We start from the raw sequence: 22,322 nt of genomic DNA on the forward strand, positions 1-22,322 counted from the left end.
TCCTTCTGAGAGTTCTCCAAACTGTTCTCCACAGAGGTTGGACCAATTGACATTCCCACCAGCAGTGTAGGAGGGTTCCTTTTACCCCACACCCTTCTCCAGCATTTGCTGCTGTTACCTTTTCTGATCTATGACATTCTAACAGGAGTGAAGTGGTATCTCATTGTTGTCTTTATTTGCATTTCTCTGACAGAGACTTGGAGCATTTTTTCATGTGTTTCACGGCCTTTTGGATGTCTTCTGTGGTGAATATTCTGTCCATGTCCTCCCCCCATTTTTGGATGGGGTTATTTGTTGTCTTATTGAGTTTGGCAAGCTCTTTATATATGTTGGTTACTAAACTCTTGTCTGATGTATGGCATGTAAAGATCTTCTCCTATTCTGTGAGGGTTCTCAGAAATAGACCCATTGGTTTGGATAGTGGTTTCTTTTGCTGTGAAGAAGCTTTTTGATTTGATGTAGTCCCATAGGTTTATACTTGCCTTAGTCTTCTTTGTAATTGGATTCGTTTCATTGAAGATGTCTTTAAAATTTATGTGGAAAAGAGTTCTGCTAATATTTTCTTCTAAGTAACTGATAGTTTGTGGTTTAACATCCAAGTCCTTGATCCACTTGGAATTTACTTTTGGATTTGGTGAAATACAGTGGTTCAGTTTCATTCTTCTGCATGTTTCAACCCATTGTTTCCAACACCATTTGTTGAAGAGACTCTGCTTTCCCCATTTAATAATCTGAGCCCCTTTGTCAAAGATTAGATGTCCGTAGGTGTGGGGGCTCACTTCTGGGCTCTCAATTCTATTCCACTGGTCAGTGTGTCTATTGATGTTCCAGTGCCAAGCAGTTTTGATGACAATGGCCCTATAATACGGTTTGAAATCTGGGAGTGTGATGCCTCCGGTTCTGTTCTTTTTTCTCAAGATTGTTTTGGCAATTCTAGGTCTTTTCTGGTTCCAGATAAACATTTGTAGCATTTTTTCTATTTTCCTAAAAAATGTGCTTGGGATCTTGATGGGGCTAGCATTAAATTTGTAGATGGCTCTGGGTAGTATATTTATTTTGATGATGTTAATTCTTCCAACCCATGAACATGGAATATCTTTCCACTTCTTTCTGTCTTTTTCAGTTTCCTTGAGTAGTGACTCATAATTTTCAGTATACAAGTCTTTCACTTCTTTGGTTATGTTTACTCCTAGATATTTTATTGTTTTTGTTGCTATAGTAAAAGGAATTGATTTCTGGATTTCAATTTCTTCTAGCTTAGTGTTTTCATAGAGGAATGCCACTGACTTTTGAATGTTAATTTTATAGCCTGACACCTTACTGTCTTTCCTGATGATTTCCAAAAGCTTCTTGCTGAATTCCTTAGGTTTTTTTTTTGTTTGTTTGTTTTTTAAATTTTTTATTTAAGAAAGGATTAGTGAACAAAAACATAAGGTAGAAGGGGTACAACTCCACACAATTCCCACCACCCAATCCCCATAATCCCCTCCTCCCATGGTAGCTTTCCCATTCTCTAGCCCTCTGGGAGCATGGACCCAGGGTCATTGAGGGTTGCAGAAGGTAGAAGGTCTGGCTTCTGTAATTGCTTCCCCGCTGAACATGGGCGTTGACTGGTCGGTCCATACTCCCAGTCTGCCTCTCTCTTTCCCTAGTAAGGTGTGTCTCTGGGGAAGCTGAGCTCCAGGACACATTGGTGGGGTCTTCAGTCCAGGGAAGCCTAGCCAGCATCCAGGTGGCATCTGGAACCTGGTGATTGAAAAGAGAGTTAACATATGAGGCCAAACAATTTGAGCAATCATGGATCCCAAGCTTGGAATAGTGGAGAGGAAGTGTTAGGGAGGTACTCACTGCAAACTCTAATGTACTTCTGCTTTCAGGTATATATTTTGCAGTAGTTTATGGATACGTGTGCACATAAGCTCTCTCTCACAGAAACTGGTGTATATCTAGATTATGGGACTTTGTTAGAAAGTGAACTACCTGAGATGAAATTAGAGTGTACTATAAAAGGAAAGGTCTCACCCGAGTAATGAAGTTGAAGGGTTGTCATTCCACACGTGAAGTCTCTGGATACAGTCTGAGGTGAAGCATATTGAGGTGGCAATCGTTGCTTTGGTTAGGATGTGATCGGCGGATGCAATATTATTTGGTTTGGATTGGGAGATGCATACAGGAAAGTGGGCCCTATCCAAGGGTTCCAGGACTGGGGGAAGTAAAGGCTCTATATTGGAGATGTGAGGTTCCTGCTGTCTTAGGGTTCAAAAAGACAGTCAATAGTTAATATTATCATCACTTTATTTATTTATTGGGTTAACTTTGAAAAGTCCCTTTGTTATGGTTTGCTGTACAGTACCCAGTATCTTGTATATAGCTGTGCTATTGGATGCTTCTAATCTACTTGGTCTAGGCTTTTGAGAGAGTCCGCATATCAAATACACAGCCTATATATTAAAAAGATTCAGTTTGTCTTTTGAGAAACTTTGAGACATACAATTGATTTCCCCCTCTCATATTAATTAACTACTGATAGGTTTTTCTGTGTATACTATCATGTCATCTGCAAATAGGGAGAGTTTGACTTCTTCTTTTCCAATCTGTATCCCTTTAATTCCTTGCTCCTGCCTGATTGCTATGGCAAGAACTTCCAACAGTATGTTGAATAGTAATGGTGATAGTGGACATCCCTGTCTAGTACCTGATCTAAGTGGAAATGCTTCCAGTTTCACCATTGAGTATGATGTTGGCTGTAGGTTTGCTATATAGACTCCACTATCTTCAGGGATGTTGTATTTTGTCAAAGGCTTTCTCTGCATCTATTGATATGACCATGTGCTTTTTGGTCTTGTTTTTGTTGATGTGGTGGATCACATTGATTGATTTATGTATATTAAACCAACCTTGCATGCCTGGGATAAACCCCACTTGGTCATGATGAACAATCTTTTAAATATACTGCTGTATACGGTTGGCTAGAATTTTGTTCAGTATTTTAGCATCTATGTTCATCAGAGATATTGGTCTGTAGTTTTCTTTTTTGGTTGTGTCTCTGTCTGTTTTTGGTATCAGAGTGATGTTAGCTTCATAGAAACTGACAGGGAGTATTCCGGTGTCTTCAATCTTCTGGAAGACTTTTAAAAGTAGAGGTATTAGTTCTTCTTTGAAAGTTTTGTAGAATTCATTTGTAAAACCATCTGGTCCAGAACTTTTATTTTTGGGGAGGTTTTTGGTAACTGTTTCAATTTCCTTGGCTGTGATGGGCCTCTTCATGTCATCCACTTCCTTTTTACTTAGTTTTGGAAGTTGGTACGTATCTAGGAAATCGTCCATTTCTTCTAGGTTCTCTAACTTGGTGGCATATAGTTGTTCATAGAATCCTCGCATGATATGTTGAATTTCTGTGATGTCTGTTGTGATATCTACTCTTTCATTTACTATCCGATTTATTTGGATCTTCTCCCTTTTTTGTTTTGTGAATCTGGCTAAAGGTTTGTCGATTTTGTTCATTCTTTCAAAGAACCAACATTTACTTTCGTTGATCTTTTGTATGGTTTTCTTATTCCCAATGTTATTTATTTCTGCCCTAACTTTAGTGATTTCTGTCCTTCTGGTTGCTTTAGGGTTCCTTTGTTGTTCTTCTTCTAGGTCTTTAAGATATGCAATCAGGCTGTTTATTTTTGCTTTTTCTTGTTTCCTAATGTATGCTTGTATAGCTATGAACTTCCCTCTTAGTACTGCTTTAGCTGTGTCCCAAATATTTTGATAGCTTGTGTCTTCATTTTCATTGAAGTCTCGAAACATTTTGATTTCTTCCTTGATTTCCTCTTTGACCCAGAAGTTGTTAAGAAGTGTACTGTTGAGCTTCCACATTTTGGGACTATTACTAATCTTTTGTTGATTGTTAAGTGTTAGTTTCATTCCACTGTGGTCTGAGAAGATGCTTGGGATGATTTCAATGCTCTTGAATTTGCTGTTTTTGTGGCCTAACATATGGTCTATCCTTGAGAATAGACCCAAATCCCATGTGGATTTGAGTAAAATGTGTATTCCAGTTTCTTAGATGAATGAATCTGAAAATGTCCAATAGTTCTAGTTTATCTATCTCTTCATTTAGCTCCCTTATGTCTTTATTGATTTTCTGCGTGGATGATCTGTCAAGTTGAGAGTGTGGGGTGTTGAAGTCCCCTACTATGACTGTGTTGCTATTAATATATTGCTGTAGCTCTTTCAGTAGACATTTGGTGTATTTTGATGGCTTCTCATTGGGTGCATAGATGTTAATAATTGTTAAGTCCTCTTGATTGACTGATCCTCTGAGCATTAAGTAGTGTCCATTCCTATCTTTTTAAATCTTATCTATTTTAAAGTCTATCATGTCAGATATGAGAATAGCTGTTCCTACCCTTTTTTTTGAGCCATTGGCTTGTATGATAGTTTTCCATCCTTTCACTTTAAGTCTGTGTTTGTCTTGTTGAGTTAGGTGGGTTTCCTGTAGACAGCATATTGTTGGGTTGTGTTTTCTGATCCATCTTCCTACTCTGTGTCTTTTAATAGATGAATTCAGGCCATTGACATTTATTGATATCAAAGATTAAAGATATTTTAATGCCATTCTTGTAGATTTTTAGAGTGTTCTTTTATGTCCTATTTATGATGGTCTGACTGTTTCTAGAAGACCTTTCAGAACTTCTTTCAGGACAGGCTTGGTGATAGTTGATTCCTTTAACTGTTGCTTGTCTGAGAAGGTTTTGATGCCTCCATTTACTCTGAATGACAGTCTAGCAGGATATAGTATTCTTGGTTGAAAGCCTTTCTCATTGAGCACTCTATAGATATATTGCCATTCTCTTCTGGGCTGTAGTGTTTGTGTGGAGAAGTCTGCTGCTAATCTTATGGGTTTTCCTCTGTAGGTGACTGTTTTTCTCTTGCATCCTTCAGGATCCTTTCTTTATCCTTATTCCTTTCCATTCTAAATATGTTGTGTCTTGGTGTCTTTAAGTCTGGATTAATTTTGTTTGGGACCCTTTGGGCTTCTTGAATCTTTATGTCTTTGATGTTGTGTAGACTAGAGAAATTTTCAGCTATTATGGCCTGAAGAATGCTTTCTTCCTCTCCCTCTCTTCCTCTGGCAAGCCAATAATGCATATATTGTTTCTTTTGAAGTCATCCCATGGGTCTCTTTTGTTGATTTTAGTATCTCTTAATCTCTTTTTGAGATCTCTTACTTCTTTTTTTAGTTATCTCTGATTCGTCCTCAGTCTTGCTAATTCTGTCTTCAGCCTCATTGATTATATTTTCTCTGTCCTCTACTGTTTTCTGGAGTTCATCTATTTTGTTACCCTGTTCTGATACTGTTTTAGCTTGTCCAGCTAGTTGTGTTCTTAGCTCAGCTATTTCAGCTTTCAGCTCTCTAATAACCTTGAGATAGTTAGTGTTTTCTTCTAGAGTCTCATTTGTTGTTCCTGTATTTCTGATTATAATTCTTTCAAACTTTTTACTAACTCCTGTGATTATTTCCTTACCTAATGTTTGTATGTTGAACTCGTTATTTTGTGCTTCACCCTTTGGGGCGGCTTTTAGCTGGACTGTTGTCCTGTTTAGTTTCTCCAGTATTTCTTCTTGTTCGTTTACCCATTTTATATATTGTTATGAGTTCCCTCTCTTAGTACTTTTCAAATTACTGATCACTATTTCCTGGATTGACTTGTGTCTTAGTAAGGTAGTTAAAGGGTTCACAGTGGTGGAAGTTAACAGTTGTTTCAATAGTATTTTAATCCCTGAGTTGGAGCTCAGTGATTTAAAAGCCTCTTTTTTTTTCTTCTCTGTAGGCTATGGGAGCCTGAGGGCTTCTAACTATAAGTAGGCTTCTTAACTTAATCACTGATTCCTAACTAAGAGATAAGGCAGGGTGTGGCAGAGATAATCTGGTGGTTATGCAAAGAGACTTTCACAGCCCCACAGCTATGCCACCTAGGTATAGGTCTTCTCCTGAATTTGCTGGTTAGATCTCTGTCCCCCGGTGTCCCTCTCTGCCGCTGCTCTAGATTCTGAGGGCAGTAGCAATGGAGACTCAGAGTTGTACTTGGTGAGTCTCTGGGGAGTCCTCTCCTCCCTTCAGCTGTCCCCTTGTTGGTGGGACACTCTGGAGGTGGTGTTTCAACTGATAGAGCGTCAGACTGTTACCAGCCACTTAATCTCTCCCTAGGCTCCTATCTGTCACCATCCACATGTTTGCACTCACCAGTGATTTGGTGGGTTCCTTTAGTGGTTCTAGTCCTGTCTTGTTTCAGTCCCAGGTGGTCTCCTTTGGTATTCCTAGTTGATCCGGAAGAGGAGAGGAGAGAAACAGATCTGCTGCTGCTTATAGCCCCGCCTCTGGAAGTCTTGACAGTTTGTTTCCTTCTTTTAACTTGGTGTCATCAGCATGCTAAAGTGTCTGGGGTTGGCTGATAAATCTTTTTTTTTTATCATTTAATTTTTTAAAGAAAGTTTTAATTAACAAAACCATAAGGTAGGAGGGGTACAACTCCACACAATTCCCACCACCCAATCTCCATAACCCACCCCCTCCCCTGATAGCTTTCCCATTCTCCATCCCTCTGGGAGCATGGACCTAGGGTCATTGAGGGTTGCAGAAGATAGAAGGTCTGGCTTCTGTAATTGCTTCCCCCCTGAACATGGGCATTGACTGGTTGGTCCATACTCCCAGTCTGCCTCTCTCTTTCCTTAGTAGGGTGTGTCTCTGGGGAAGCTGTGCTCCAGGACACATTGGTGGGGTCTTCAATCCAGGGAAGCCTGGCCAGCATCCTGGTGGCATCTGGAACCTGGTGATTGAAAAGATAGTTAACCTACGAGGCCAAACAAATTGTTGAGCAATCATGGGCCCAAAGCTTCTAATAGTGGAGAGGAAGTGTTAGGGAGGTACTCACTGCAAAGTCTAGTGTACTTCTGCTTTCAGGTATATATTTTGCAGTAGTTTATGGATACGTGTGAACATAAGCTCTCTCTCACAGAAACTGGTGTATACTCTAGGTTATGGGACTTTTTTAGAAAGTGAACCACCTGAGATGAAATTAGAGTTTACTATAAAAGGAAAGGTCTCACCCGAGTAAAGCTGAAGGGTTGTCATTCCACACGTGAAGTCTCTGGACACAGTCTGAGGTGAAGCATGTTGAGGTGGCAATCGTTGCGTTGGTTTGGCTGATAAATCTTATAATCAAAGTGTGTCACGGTGTAAGCCAGATTATCAAATCGCAGACATCTTTACTCAGCCAAGTGCCCTTTCATGGCCAGTGGAATAGAAACACAGCCAAAGCTTTACAATTTGATGTAGTTGGTTGATTTGTTTTTGTTTAGTCTTCCTTGCAACTGGATTTGTATTGTCAAAGATGTTCTTGAGGTTTATGTTTATTTTCCACCAATGTATTCCTCTAAGTACTTGATAGTTTCTTGTCTATCATCTAGGTCCTTGATCCACGTGGAGTTGACTTTTGTTTCTGGTGAGATAAAGTGGTTCAGTTTCATTCTTCTGCATGTTTCAACCCAGTTTTCCTAGCTCCATTTATTGAAGAGAGCTTCCATTCTTCATTTAATACTTTGGGCCCCCTTATCAAGGATTAGATGTCCATAGGTGTGGGGGCTTAGTTCTGGGCTTTCAGTTCTTTTCCACTGGTTGGTGTGCCTGTTTCTGTTCCAGTACCAGGCTGTTTTGATGATGATGGCCTTATAATATAGTTTGAGATCTGGGAGTGTGATGCTTCCATTTCTTTTTCTTTTCCTCAAAATGGTTTTGGCGATATTAGGTGTTTGTTGGTTACAGATAAATTATTGTAATTTTTGTTCTACTCTCTTAGAGAAGGTTGGTGGAACTTTGATGAGTGTTGCATTAGATTTGTATATGGCTCCGGGGAGAATTCATTCTGAAGATATTAATTCTTCCAGTCCATGAGTATGGACTATCTTTACAATTCCTTTTCTATTTCTTTGAATAGCGACTCATAGTTTTCAGTATACAAGTCATTCACTTCATTGGTCAAGTTTATTTCTAGATATTTTATTGATTTTGTTGCAGCGGTGAATGGTTGTGAGTTCTGGGTATCCTCTTCTTCAGATTTAGTGTTTGCATAAAAAAATGCCACTGATTTTTGTACATTGATTTTGTAGTTGACACCTTGCTATATTGCCTAATAATTTCCAGAAGCTTTCTGCTAGACTCTTTAGGTTTTTCTATGTATACTATCATATCAGTAGTGAGAGTTTGACTTCATACCTTTCAATCTCTTCCATTGATTCATTTTTCTTTTTTTTTTTTTTTTCTCCTCCAGGGTTATTGCTGGGCTCGGTGCCTGCACTATGAATCCACCGCTCCTGGAAGCCATTTTTTCCCCCTTTTGTTGCCCTTGTTGTAGCTTCATTGTGGTTATTATTATTGCCCTTGTTGACACAATTCGTTGTTGGATAGGACAGAGAGAAATGGAGAGAGAAGGTGAATACAGAGAAGGGGAGAGAAAGATAGACACCTGCAGACCTGCTTCACCGCCTGTGAAGCGACTCCCCTGCAGGTGGGGAGCCGGGGGCTCGAACCGGGATCCTTACGCTGGTCCCTGCGCTTTGCGCCACATGCGCTTAACCCACTGTGCCACCGCCCTACCCCCATTGATTCATTTTTCTTGCCTGATTGCCATGGCTAGAACTTTCAATACTATGTTGAAGAGTAATGGTGATAATGGACAGCCCTCTCTAGTCCCCGATCTGAGAGGGAATAATTTTTTTGATTATTATTATTTATTCTTTATTTTATTTAAAAAAGGAAACATTTACAAAACCATAAGATAAGAGGGGTACAGTGCCATACAGTTCCCACCACCAGAACGCCATATCATCTCCCCTCCCCCGAAAGCTTTCCTATTCTTTAACCCTCTGAGAGTATGGACCCAAGGTCATTGTGGGATGCAGAAAGTGGAAGATCTGGCTTCTGTAATTGCTTCCCTGTTAAACATGGGCATTGATAGGTATATTCATACTCCCAGCCTGCCTCTCTGTTTCCCTAGTGGGGTGGGGTTCTGGGGATTCAGAGATCCAGGACATATTGGTGGGGTTGTCTGTCCAGGGAATTCTGGTTGGCATCCTGCTAGCATCTGGGACCTGGTGGCTGAAAAGAGAGTTAACATATAAAGCCAAACAAGCTGTTTACTAATCATGAATCTAAAGGCTGGAGTAGTGCAGATGAGGACTTGGGGAGGGTGGGTCTCTGTTCTGTAGATAACTCGTAGGCATATTTTAGTTATATTCCAAAGGGCCTGTGATTATACTAGTTGTTTTTTTCCCCTGATCCTGACATCTGATATGTAGGTGGATCCAAGTTTTTGTCTTGGGAGATGATGTCATGGCTGGAAAAAGGATCAGAAATTTGGATCAGGGAACAGAGTAGCTTCCAAATATGGGAAAGGTGTATAAATATTGTTGAGTGTAGACCCTATCGATCTGACCAGATCTGGGGCTTAGATTCAGCTTAGGAGCCTATGGGAGCTCTGCATCCCTGTAGATCCAACTTCACATTCTGTGGTCATGAGTAGGAAAATTCCAAGCTGCCCCAATATCAGGACCCATCTTCCTCAGGTGTAGCATAGAGTATGTTGTCCAGCCTGCCTTCAGAGGATGGAACAGTCTCTACCGTTGGTAATCCAAGTTGAGGGAAAGGTCCTAGGTTCTATGGGTGTCCATAAAGGAGTCTATTTTGTTGTTCCTGATGGAAATGACCGGTAACAATGGAGAGAGGGATTTATTTGAGGTCTAGGCCCATTATGTCTGTTTGGGAATCTTAGGTTTCCCTGATTAGGGCCCCAGCTGATGGGGTGCCCTGATAGTGACTAAAGAGTCATTGTTAAAGAATGCCAGTCTCTTGCCCTTATTCAGCTTTTGCAGTCCTTGCCTTGATAAGGTTAGGGAGTGAGTGAGGGAAGTATAATAGGAAATAGGTAAGGAGGGCATCTGAGTTTAAGTAGACACTCTTTCATTATGAATTTCATACTGACTCACTGCAGACTATTGTGTACTTTTGCTTTCAGTTATATATTTTCCCTAATTTATGGATACATGTGAACATATGCCCTATCTCATAGGACTTGGTCTATATCTGTTTTGGAACTTTGTTAGGAAGTGAACCACGTGGAATGGAATTAGAGAATCCTATATAAGGAAAGGTGTCACTCATGTAATGAGGGTGAAGGGTTGACATTCCGTGCCTTCTTCTTCTTCTTCTAGCATTTGCCCTTCTTCCGTAGCCAGTCAACAGCGTCAGGTTGAGCCTGATGTAAAGTTTCGAGACCTCCTTTGAATCTGGAGAGGTGGCAGTCGTTGACTATGTGGGTCATAGTATGTCTGTAGCCGCAGGGGCAGTTTGGGTCGTCTCTGGCTCCCCAGCGATGGAACATAGTGGTGCACCGGCCATGGCCTGTTCAATAGCGATTGAGGAGGGCCCAGTCATAACGTGCTAGGTCAAAGCTGGGTTGACGCTTGCAGGGGTCTGTGATGAGGTGTTTGTTCTTTACCTCAGCTGACTGCCAACTCTGTTTCCAAGAGACTGGAACAGAGAAGTTCAGTGTAGGCATAGGGGACCAGATTGGGTGACGAGACGTCAAGCATTGGACAGGGTGGGCGAAGATATCCGCGTATATTGGCAGGTCCGGTCGAGCGTAGACGTGGGGAATGAACTTAGATGATGCCACATCCCGACGAATATCTGGCGGGGCGATGTTGCTAAGAACTGGCAGCCATGGAACTGGGGTGGAACGGATGGTTCCAGAAATTATCCTCATGGAGGAATATAATTTGGAATCGACCAAGTGAACATGGGGGCTATGGAACCATCCTGGGGCACAGTATTCTGCAGTGGAATAGCATAATGCCAGAGATGATGATCGTAGTGTGGAAGCGCTTGCGCCCCATGAGGAGCTGGCCAGTCTTGCAATGATGTTATTCATCGCGCCCACCTTTGCTGCAGTTTTTATGAGATGTTCATGAAATGACAGAGTGCGATCGAGAGTAATGCCAAGATAGACTGGCTGGGCTTCATGCCGGATTCTCATATCACCAAGCTGCACATTAAGCTCACGTGAGGCCGAGGCATGGTGTAGATGGAAAACAGATGATACCGTTTTTGCAGTGCTAGGGATTAGTCACCATTTTTCACAGTAATCAGATATCAGAGACATGTCTTTCATGAGTGTTTCCTCGAGGATGTCGAACTTGGATGCCTGAGTTGCACAGCAGATGTCATCGGCGTAGATGAACTTCCTTAAAGAAGTTTCTGGGAGGTCATTGATGTAAATATTAAATAGCGTAGGAGCCAGAACAGAGCCCTGGGGGAGGCCACTTGAGACCAGTCTCCATCTGCTAGACTTGTCACCCAGATGCACCCGGAATCTTCTTTTTTGGAGAAGAAACGATAAAGTGTTGGCCACCCATGGAGGCAGGCATCTTGAGATCTTGACTAGGAGACCACGGTGCCAGACCGTGTCATAGGCTGCTGTGAGATCAACAAAGACAGCACCCGTCTTTAAATTCTTCTGGAATCCATTTTCAATGTAAGTTGAGAGGGCCAGGGCTTGTTCGCAGGTAGATCTTCCTGGGCGGAAACCAGCTTGGGCGGGTGATAGGAATTTCTCTGTAAGATGAGAAATACGTGACAGAAGCAGCCTCTCAAGGAGTTTGTAACACACTGAGAGGAGAGAAATTGGTCTATAGCTGGCAGCCAGTGTTGGGTCTTTCTTTGGTTTCAAAACCACTATAATCTTCGCACGACGCCAAATTTTGGGCATAGACTCAGATTCCAAGATGTGGGACAGGAATGAAGCGAGCCACTTCTTTGCCGCGGGGCCCAGGTTAAGAATGAGTTCTGGGGTGATGTTATAGCCAGCAGCCGTTCGCACTTTAACCCTCTTCAAAGCATCTTCCAGTTCAGACAGTGTAAAGGGAGAGAGTTTTGGAGATGGACAAGATAAACGGAAGTGGGATGACCACTCATGGAAAATTTCTCTTTTCCAGACTGGGTCGATCTTAGCACGTCCAACTTGAGTTAGGTGACTGGCCACTGAGTTTGGAGATACGGGAGGATGGGAGACGGGAGGGGGTTGGCTACCAGCACCCAGACTATGAAGAAGCTTCCAGGCCTTCCTACTTGAGTGGGTGAAGTTCAGACTTTCCGTGGGTTGTTGCCAGCAGGCTTGGCGTGCTGCATCCAGGGAGGCAATGAGATGGTCAGCCACATCTGGGTCGCCTGACTCATACTGCTTTAGTAGTTGCTCGCATTCAGCATCAAGACAAGGCGTATAGTTAGCACGTCTCCCACGAGGAATGGCTTGGGAAGCTGCTTTGAAGATGGCTTGGCGGAAGCGCCTATAGGAATCTTCAGAGGGGATAGAGTTAATTGGAATTGCAGGAATAGATTTGTTGGTAAGATCACTGAACAGATGCCAGTTTGCTTTCCGAAAGTTCCATCTTAGTTTCTCTGAGCACAGAATCAGTGGGAGCTGGAGACCAATGTGGATGATTGCTGGGCAGTGATGACTGTGCGGGAAGATCTTGAGAACGTGTCTCGTAGCAGGAAAGGCTTGGCCGTTGACTGTGCTAATCCAGCACAGGTCGGGTGATGAGTCTTTATTCCATCTAGCACTGTGAAAAGAGCCTGGCTGTTTGGGATCGTATAATAGGGAGAGGTCATTCACTGAAGCCCAGTCGGCTAAGATAGAGCCGTCAGCACAAGTGGAGGAATATCCCCAGTCTTGGTGATGACTATTAAAGTCTCCAATGTAAACAGCTGGGTGATTCAGGCTAGGCAGGACCTCATTATCCCATGAGGCACTGGGAGGCTTATATACGTTGACAAGCTGAATAGTTCCAATAGTAATGGAGTCGTAGAAGGTCGAAGAGGCCGTATGGTAAACGTCCGCAAGACACGATTTGGAGTATATGGCTCGGGCGTGTTTAGGATGGAGATTATAGCATATTAAATCGAATCCACTGATGGTGAATCGAGCAGCTTTATCGACTGCTATATTCCGTGCCTGATATCTCTGGACACAGACTGAAATGAAGCAAAGCGAGGTGGTTTTCGTTGCGTTGATTAGGTTGGGATCAGCAGATACGGTATTATTTGGTATGAATTGAGAGAAGCATGCAGGAAAGTGAACCCCACCCTAGAGTTTCCAGGATGGGGAAATATAGGCTCTATAGAGGAAGTGAGAGGTTCCTGCTGTTTTAGGGCTTAAGAAGGCAATAGACAATTATTGCTATAATCACATTATTTGGCATTTGGGTTAACTTTGAAAAATCCCTTTGTTAGGATTTGCTGTATCATACATAACATCACTGTAATTTATGTCCTTTGACATTGTTTGGTTGCTTCTGTTCTGCCTGGTCTAGGCTTTTAAGAGAGTCAACATATCAAAGACTCAGCCTCTGATCTGTGGATTGAAAAGTTTGGGACATTCAGTCAATTTCCCCCCTCTCATATTAAGTAAATAATGATTTATATGACTAGAAATTAATAAGAGTGTACATAAACACCATTCACACCACCAAAAAGTTGTGTCCTATCCCATCCCCCCCCGGGGGAGGAATACTTCAACTTCTGTCCATTGAGTATAATATTGGCTGTAGGTTTGTTGTATATGGACTCCAGTATCTTGAGGAATTTTCTGTCTATTCCCATTTTTTTTGTGTGTGTTTTGAGCTTGAATGGGTATTGGATTTTGTCAAAGGCTTTCCTGCATCTATTAAGATAATCATGTGGTTTTTGGTTTTGCTTTTATTGATGCGGGGAATGTCAGGCTTATACTGAACCAGTTTTGCATTCCTGGAATAAATCTCACTCAGTTGTGATAGACAATCTTTTTGATAAACTGCTGTATTAGGTTGGCTAGGATGTTGTTCAGTATTTTAGCATTTATGTTTGTCAGAGATATTGATCTGTAGTTTTCCTTTTTTGTTGTGTCCTTATCCTCTTTTGGTATCAATGTGATCTTGTTTTCGTAGAAATGGAAGGGAGTATTCCTGTTTCTTTGATCTTTTGGAAGAGCTTTAAAAGTATAGGTAGAATTTCCTAAAGGTTTTGTAGAATTGTTTGTAAAGCCATCTCTGGCCTGGGCTCTTGTTGGGGAGATCCTTAGTAACTGTTTTGACTTATGTTGTATTATTGTTAACGATGTTTCCTTTATAAGAAGCTATTAAAGAAAAAAGTAACTCATATATATTAATGCATAGATAATCTGCATTATCATGTTATAAAGAACTACCTTGGTAATATTTAAGATCACAAGTCAAGTCACAACAGTTCTTGCTTCTGTTCTCCCTGGTCTAGGCTTTTAAGCGAGTCAGAATATCAAAGACTCAGCCTGTGTATAAAAACAACTCAGTCTGTGCTTTAAAAAGTTTGAGACATATAATGTTTTTCCCCTCTCATATTAATTAGTGATTTATATGACTACAAATTAATAGGAGTGTACATTAAACACCATTCCCACCACCAAAAGACTGTGTCCCATCCCACTCCCCCAATCCCCGCCGCCCCAGGAAGCCGAATATCCACCCTCACCCTCACCCCAGGGTTTTTACTTTGGTGCCCTACTCCACATTTAGTCAAATCCTGCTTTTAGTTTCCCTTTCTGTTATTCTTTCTAAACATCTGTTGATGAGGGGGATCATCCCATACTCATCTTTATCTTTCTGACTTAGCTCACTTAACCTTCTAGCTCTGTCCAAGATGGGTCAGAGAAGGTGGGTTCACTGTTCTTAATAGCTGCATAGTTATTTGAGCTTTTCCATGTTCTCTAATGTTTGCTTGTATGGCCATGGGTTTCCCTCTAATGCTATAGCTGTGTCCCAAATATTTTGATATCTTGTGTCTTCATTTTCACTTTTTTCAAGAAACATTTGAATTTCCCGCTTGAGTACCTCTTTGACACAGCAGTTTTTAGGCAGTATGTTGTTGAGTTTCTAAGTTTTTTGACTTTTACTAATTTTGTTTGTTGGAATGTTAGCTTTACTATGCTGTAGTCTGAGAAGATGCTTGAGATGATTTCAATGCTCTTGAATTTGTTGATACTGTCTTTGTGGCCTAATATGTGGTCTATTCTTGAGTATGTGCTGTGTGGATTGAAAAGAATGTGTATTCAGTTTCTGCCTCAACTGTTTTTCTCTCATAATCAATTGATTCTCCTCACCCTTTATTCAAGGATCTCTGCCCAACTCCAGCCAAATGTCCTTACTAGGTATTTCAGTATTGAGCATCTGATGATTGAGTGACACTGAAATCCAAGGTATATGTAAGGAAGATTGGAAGAAATCCTGGCATTTAAGGGTCAGGTTATGTTTACCTGTAGGGTCAATAAAGGAGCAGTGGGCCAACCCCAGTGTGCCCTGTCTTCTCTCCTGAAGGGAGCTATTGAGAAATTATATGGGAAGGCATCATGGAAAGTGGGAGAATTGCCTGGTTAAACCAGCCTTCTAATGACACAATTCTCATTGCTGGCAGGTGCTAGAAAAATTTAGGCATTTACCTCAAGCCATTAAAGAATGGAATATCCTGTCCCAACCTGTGGAAAGCATTCTGGCAGAGCTCAAGGGCATTACATTGGAAAACAGGTATGCAACTAATCAGTGAGGGGCTGCCTACTCTCTAGGGTAGAGTGTAGCAGCCTCACTGAAATTTGTTTTCCAAATTCCAGCTTGTTAACCTCTACCTACTCTAGGAAATCTCAGGGACTTTCCAGATCCCCCATGGGAGTGACCCTGAATTCTGCATAATCCTCTTCCCCCAGTCCTACCAGCTACCAAGTAGAAGTTGCCTGCTCTGAGTTGCTAAAATCTTCAGAGGCAAGAATGTCTAGTGGTCATCTATCCCCTGCCTGCTTTGTTTCACTCTATCCAGTGGTGTGTGGAGCTTTTGGCTACTGGAAAAGCTCTTAATCTGTACCATCTTGCTGCCTCCCCCTTGTCAAAGTTTGAGGTAAAAGTTAACATGTTGGCCACTTTTTTGTTGAAATGCAATGGGAAAGTATCAGCATACCCCTGGGTAGTTATGATTGGGCAGACAGATGAGGGATTTTCCTAGGTCCTGGTTCATTGACAGACCCAATCCTGCTTAGTATGACTGTGAATAGCTACCCACCCCAAATAGTGCTCTGTTCATTATCAATCAGACAAACAATATCCATTATTTTCTTCCCTAGCTATTGGGAGCTTGTTTCCTAAATTCATCTGAAAAGGACTTTGGGGGATTGCCCATCTCCCAAAACCTTGTTGGCAATGGTAGACCTTCCCAGCCAAGGAGAGGCTGGATGGAATCTCCAATGAAAGAGTTTAGGAAGGTAGTGTGGCTGGTAGAAAGGGCCTGGGTGGAATTTTATCATGCAGGCTGAAATTGTCCTTATCATTTCCTTTATTCCAGGATGCTACTAGATCCAAATGTATTATATCAGTACATTCACAGCCTGGGCTTTTTGTCTGCATCCTTCAGAAAAAGAGGTAGTAGTGGTGAACCCACCAGCAGTAGGAAAACTATCCTTTTGCTCTAGTGTTTACCTGGTAGTGTTGTACAGGCAGCTAGCTGGATGCTTTAAGTACTCTATAAGTACTTGTATAATGACCTGAGGAGATAAGGGATGAATGTATGGATGGAACAACAGCTTTTCTTTCTTCCTTAAGCCTAGTGCAGGAAGGTATCTGAATATGACAGTCCTCTTGGCATTGAGACACCCTGGGATCTCTTATAATCCACTCTAGACTTAGTCAGTTAGAACCTCTCTGAGGTCTGGAGAAAACAGTTGGGTATTCTAGATGGGGAAATGGGGATACTGTAGTAACCTAGACTTTCAACTTCTATCTGTTCTGGATTCTGGAGATGTGAAAATATATTTGGTCCAACAATTGAGTTTCCACTTCTAGAATCTGAAAGAGCAATTAAGGAGAAGGGTGGGAGACCAAGAAGCAGAAGGACTGAGCAAGAACTGAAGTCTAAAAGCCCATGACCCTCTGTCCCCAGGTTTTTTATTTCTCTTAGAGCCTGGGTCTTTGTGTTTTTGCTTTATTCAGCCACTGTGGCCCTCATTATGAGCCTTAAATTAGCATATGTTTGGTAAGTACTCATTCTAAGCCCACTGGTCCTGGTGTCTGTCCCAGCCCTCAGACCAGGAGACTGATATTGAAATTCAACTGTCACTGCCTTATCCCCACCCCAGCCCCCTGTTTCTAGAGCCCCCCAGTCCACCTAACCCTGCCCCCAATGCTTTGACCATTTGAGCTTGAGTTTAGGGAGCAGAAGAGAATACTCTGCCTGATTTAGTTTGCTTAATTAACTGTCCTCTTGCTTCAGGGATGCTGTGCTGGATGCTTTTCTGGATGACGGCTTTCTTATCCCCACATTTGAGCAGTTGGCTGCTTTGCAAATAGATTATGAAGGTAGGGTCTTGGGAGTTCACTGCAACCTTAGCCTGTTTTCTGGGCAGGAATACCAAGGGTATTTTGGTTGTCCCTGGCTGGGGTTTGAGGTCTTGGGAAGACTATTTCCTGTCATTTCCATAGACTTCAGATTTCCTTCTCTGCTGAGCAGAACATGATAGCCCCATTGATAGCAGTTGCTGGGTTATTCTTGTTTCCTGGACTTGGGTGGAATAGGGTGTGTGGGGAGTGGTGGGGAAAGTCTTAATGTTATCATTGTTCTGTGCTAACTGTGATTTAGCCATTTGCTAGAGAGCTAGAACAGCAGAACTGGAAGGTCCTTCTGAGGTCTTCTAGTCCAACATCCTCATGTTACAGATGGGCAGACTGAGGTCCAGAGAGGGGAAAATACTGGCCAAAAATCACAAAGTGAGTTATCAACAATATCAAAGCTAGAACCAGAGTTTTCTTTTATACTATTTTGAGTCCATTGTTGGTTGTCATACACTAACTGCTTTTTCCCCTCAATGTTCTACTCTCCTCTTTCCTCCTGTTCTGTGGTGGCAACTCTGTTATTGCTATTGGTGGGACTTCTCTTGTTCCCTTTACCCCCTTTCCTCCCTATTTTACTCTTTCCCCATCTCTTCTTAACTTCCCTCCTCCCACTTCCCTTTTCTCTGACAATGGGTGTCCTCACAAACCAGAGAACATGGACTTGAGTGATGTCGTGGTGCCAAAGCCCTTCTCTCAGTTCTGGCAGCCCCTACTCAGGGGCCTGCACTCCCAGACCTTCACGCAGGCACTACTGGAGAGGATGTTTTCTGAGCTACCAACCTTGGGTGACAGTGGGATCCGACCTAACTACATCCTCAGATGGACCATTGAGCTGATCGTGGCTAACACAAAGATTGGTGAGGGAAACTAGCCCTGCCTGCCCCCACCCCCTCCAAACCCCCAGGATCTAATATAGTCTAAGCAGAAGCATTTACCACTGTCCTTTCAGCTAAGTAAAACTATTTGGTTGTTGGAAGAATCGTGATATATTTTCTCTGTTTTTCTATGCAAAAATTTGTCATGAATTTTACAACCAAAAGATGGACACCTCCCTTTTTAAAATATTTAGATTTGTCTAAGAAATCCCAGTGGCAACAGTGGACATATTTCCCTGTTTTTCTCCTTAGAGTTAGCTAAGGGCTGGGGCAAAGGGCCCTGAATGTTTTAAACATTTAGGAGTTATAAGATAGTTATGGGAAAGGACAAATACAAGCTATACAAGGTGAAAGGTTGGGAGGGGAGCTTACTGTTTTTTTCTCAAATCCTCTTTTCTCTCAGGACGGAATGCTCGAAGATTTTCTGCAAGTCAATGGGAGACAAGAAAGAACTGGAGGCTATTCAGCTGCTCCACTTCACTTGACTGGTCCAGTGTGGTTGAGTCTTGTTTGAGTTCACCTTGTTGGGCTAGCCCCCAACTCCTTCAGCTGTAAGTCTCTTGAATTTTATCTGATAAAGAGGGTGAGATTCTTACAGGGATGTTTGTGCTATCTACCTACCTATATCTGTCTATCATCTATCTATCTTATCTATCTATCTTATCTATCTACCTACCTACGTGGTAGGTGGGAGTGCCATCGAGAGGAGTAATAGGTTATTCATGCCTAAGATCATAAAGCTTAAAATCTGGTTGAACTTAGTTCAGCATAGAATAACACAGTTTCTGGGACGACTGATATACCTGGTACCTGAGTACACATAGTATGAAGCATAAGAACCTGCAAAAGGATCCTGGTTTGAGCCCCTGGCTCCACACCTGCAGGGGGGGATGCTTAACAAGCATTGAAGCAGGTCTGTGTTTTATCTTTCTCTTTCCCTGTCTATCTTCCTTCTTCTCTCAATTTCTTTCTGTCCTGTTCAATAAAATGAAAAATGGCCACCAGGAGCAGTAGATTCATAGTTGCCAGCACAGCAATAACCTTGGTGGCAAAATAATAATAATAATATAGTTCCCTAAGAGTGCTTAACTTATTGGCATGTGCAAAGTAAGTGTACCAATAAATGGTAGCTGTTATTTTTTCAGGGGACCCTGCCTCCTGACTAAATTCTTTCCTATCTTCTCATTGCCTTTCTAAAGTATACCACTCATAAGCATTCAGTCATCTTCTTGATTATTTTAGGCTGCTTGTTATTTGTTTAGACTTCTTGGCTTGATCTAAAGATTGATGTTTTACCTTGGGTGTTATGTTAAATTGAATATTGTATTCTCTTCTATAAATACATTCTCTGTCATTCATAACCTTGAGCCACTTTTGCATCCAGTTCTCTTCCTTTTTTTTTAATTTGATATTGGTTTACAAAATGACAAGGGGTACAATTCCACACTGTTCCCACTACCAGACTTCTGTGTCCCTATTCCCTCCATTGGATACAGAAGTCATTTCCAAACTATTATTTCTATAATGATTTGTCTAAATGTATTTTTGTCCATTTTTTTTCTACGGCCCTGCCTTCTCTTCCTTTCTAAGTCATACCTACACCTATTACTACTTCTCACTGTCTTTCTTTTTCTTCCTCCTTTCTCTCTGGGTCGTGATGGAATTGGAATTCAGAGCCCTCTAGTGATCTTTCTCTAGTAGTTCTCCCCCTCTGGAAATATGGACCAACATTCTTGGGGTTCTGTAATTGCTTCTCCACTTGACCTGGGTGTTGGAAGGTTGATTCTTACCACCAGCCTGTTTCTATCTTTCCCTACTGGTGCAGGGCTCTGAAGAGGTAATGTTCTAGGACATATTGATAAGGTTGTCCGCCCATGGAGTTGATGATGGAATCATAATAGCATCTGAAACTTGGTGGTTGAAAGGCAGTTGAAAAATGATATGGGATAAAAATATTTAATAAACAGGAACAATAAAATATCTCAAAAGAATCATCTATACTTAATTACCTCGAAATTTTTTCTTTACCCTCTTAGTCCAGATGATACAGTTTGGTATTCACTATCAAAACTGTTTTGATATCCTGAAGAAAGAAGTAGCTTTGTAGAAGGTGGGAACTAAATATACAATTCTCCACAAGTATTTGCAAATTAGAAATGATATGGGAAACTAAAGGGAAGATCCAAAAAAAACAAGACACATGAACAAAAAAGCCCAAGTGGTTTGAGCTATATAAGAGAGGATATTTTTGAGCTAGTAAAAAAAAAAATCATATATATATAAGTTTTATAGTCTAGAGGCACCTTAGCATAAGTATTGTTTGGGGGGGGTGAGGGGTTGTTGGAAATAACAGTATTAGGATATATGCATAGATGGCCTTCAAGGTAGTTTGTAATCCTAAGGTCAGAAAGAGTGGAAAATACTGGCATTAGAGAGATCTTCTCCTAGTCCTAAGCACACTAAAGGGACATAGCATGCCAGTAGTAACAATGGCTCACTTGGATATGATTTCTTGTGCACAGATCTTGCCTTATCCCAAATAATTTGTGACTTTAGTCCTCTGATTACTCCATTATACAGATTGAGAAATGAGGTCCCCTAGGTATTATTCTCCAAGTTGGTCGCAAGTCTGTAAGTCAAAGAAAGGGCAGATTCTAGATATGTTTTCCTTTCTCAGAGCCCCTTTTACAGCATTCTGGTAAATAACACTATTGTGAAAAAGTGTGTATTATTAGGGTCATACAAAACTTGACTTTTGTTTTTCCTACAAGGAAAAATAAGATACTACTGGGGGAGACGGGCAGTAGTGCAGCGGATTAAGCGCAGGTGACGCAAAGTGCATGGTCCCCCACCTGTAGGGCAGTCACTTTACAAGCAGTGAAACAGGTCTCCCTGTCTCTGTCTTCTCCTCTCTCAATTTCTCTCTGTCCTAGCCACCAACAATGACATCAATAATAGTTACAACAATAAAAAACAAGGGTAACAAAAGGGAATGAATAAATAAATATTAACAAAAAGGGAAAAAAAGATACTACTAGTAATGGTGGTATGGTAATGTAGTGTTTGTAGAAGTTATTTCATTTTATTTGACACAGCAAAACATTGAGGCTTTGAGGAGTGAAACGACTTAACCAGTGGTCACACAGTTTGCTAATGAGTTTTCTGATGATGGAACAAGGATTTCAGCAGAGGTCTTGTGTGTCTGAAATCCACCTTCTTTCCACCAAGCTTACCTGTAACATTCTTAGTGCCAACTTGTGACCCAAAACACTGAAGGAAGGGAATTTGTTTATTTTTATTTTATTGTTGTCACCGGGGTTATTGCTGGGGCTTAATGTTTACACTCTGAACCCATTGCTCCTGATATTTATATATGTGTGTGTATATCTATAGCTGTCTATCTATCTATATATATATATAGAGAGAGAGAGAGACAGAGAAATAGAGAAGGAAGATGGAGGGGTGGGAAACCTGTAGTATTGCTTTACCATTCATGATGCTGTCCTGCTGCAAGTGGGAGCCAGGAACTGGAACTTGGATCCTCATCCATGATAATGTGGGAGCTCTACTGAGTGCAGTGTTGGTTAGCCCCAGGACATGCCTTTTAACTTGCATAACCTCTGCAGCTCAATGATCACACTAGGTATTTTGTGATAGCAGATAGGTAGTATAATAAAAAGTGATTGAGGGGATGAATAGGAAGCATAATGATTATACAATGTCATACCTGAGGCTTCAAAGTCCCAGGTTCAATCCCCATAATCACCAAAAACCAGAGCTGAGCAATCCTCTGGTTAAAAAAAAAGTGGGGAGTCGGGCTGTAGCACAGTGGGTTAAGCGCAGGTGGCAAAAAGCACAAGGACCGGCATAAGGATCCTGGTTCGAACCCCGGCTCCCCACCTGCAGGGGAGTCGCTTCACAGGCGGTGAAGCAGGTCTGCAGGTGTCTATCTTTCTCTCC

The 22,322-nt window shown here is 41.6% G+C and overlaps 1 protein-coding gene across 5 annotated transcripts in view; it reads left to right on the forward strand.

Annotated features, from left to right (window-relative positions):
• LAS1L (LAS1 like ribosome biogenesis factor) overlaps nucleotides 1–22,322 on the forward strand; it is a 37,430-nt gene that overhangs the window by 8,540 nt on the left and 6,568 nt on the right. For 4 of the 5 annotated variants that reach the window (XM_060183248.1, XM_060183250.1, XM_060183249.1 and 1 more), the window contains 5 exons: nucleotides 15,530–15,639; nucleotides 17,369–17,454; nucleotides 17,812–17,862; nucleotides 18,138–18,344; nucleotides 18,766–18,913. In XM_060183248.1, the coding sequence (XP_060039231.1) occupies nucleotides 15,530–15,639; nucleotides 17,369–17,454; nucleotides 17,812–17,862; nucleotides 18,138–18,344; nucleotides 18,766–18,913 (602 nt within the window). The remainder of the gene's footprint in view (nucleotides 1–15,529; nucleotides 15,640–17,368; nucleotides 17,455–17,811; nucleotides 17,863–18,137; nucleotides 18,345–18,765; nucleotides 18,914–22,322) is intronic. The other variant, XM_016194267.2, reaches the window with a different exon arrangement.

Source organism: Erinaceus europaeus, chromosome X, assembly GCF_950295315.1.
Source record: "Erinaceus europaeus chromosome X, mEriEur2.1, whole genome shotgun sequence".
Classification (NCBI taxonomy): Eukaryota; Metazoa; Chordata; class Mammalia; order Eulipotyphla; family Erinaceidae; genus Erinaceus; species Erinaceus europaeus.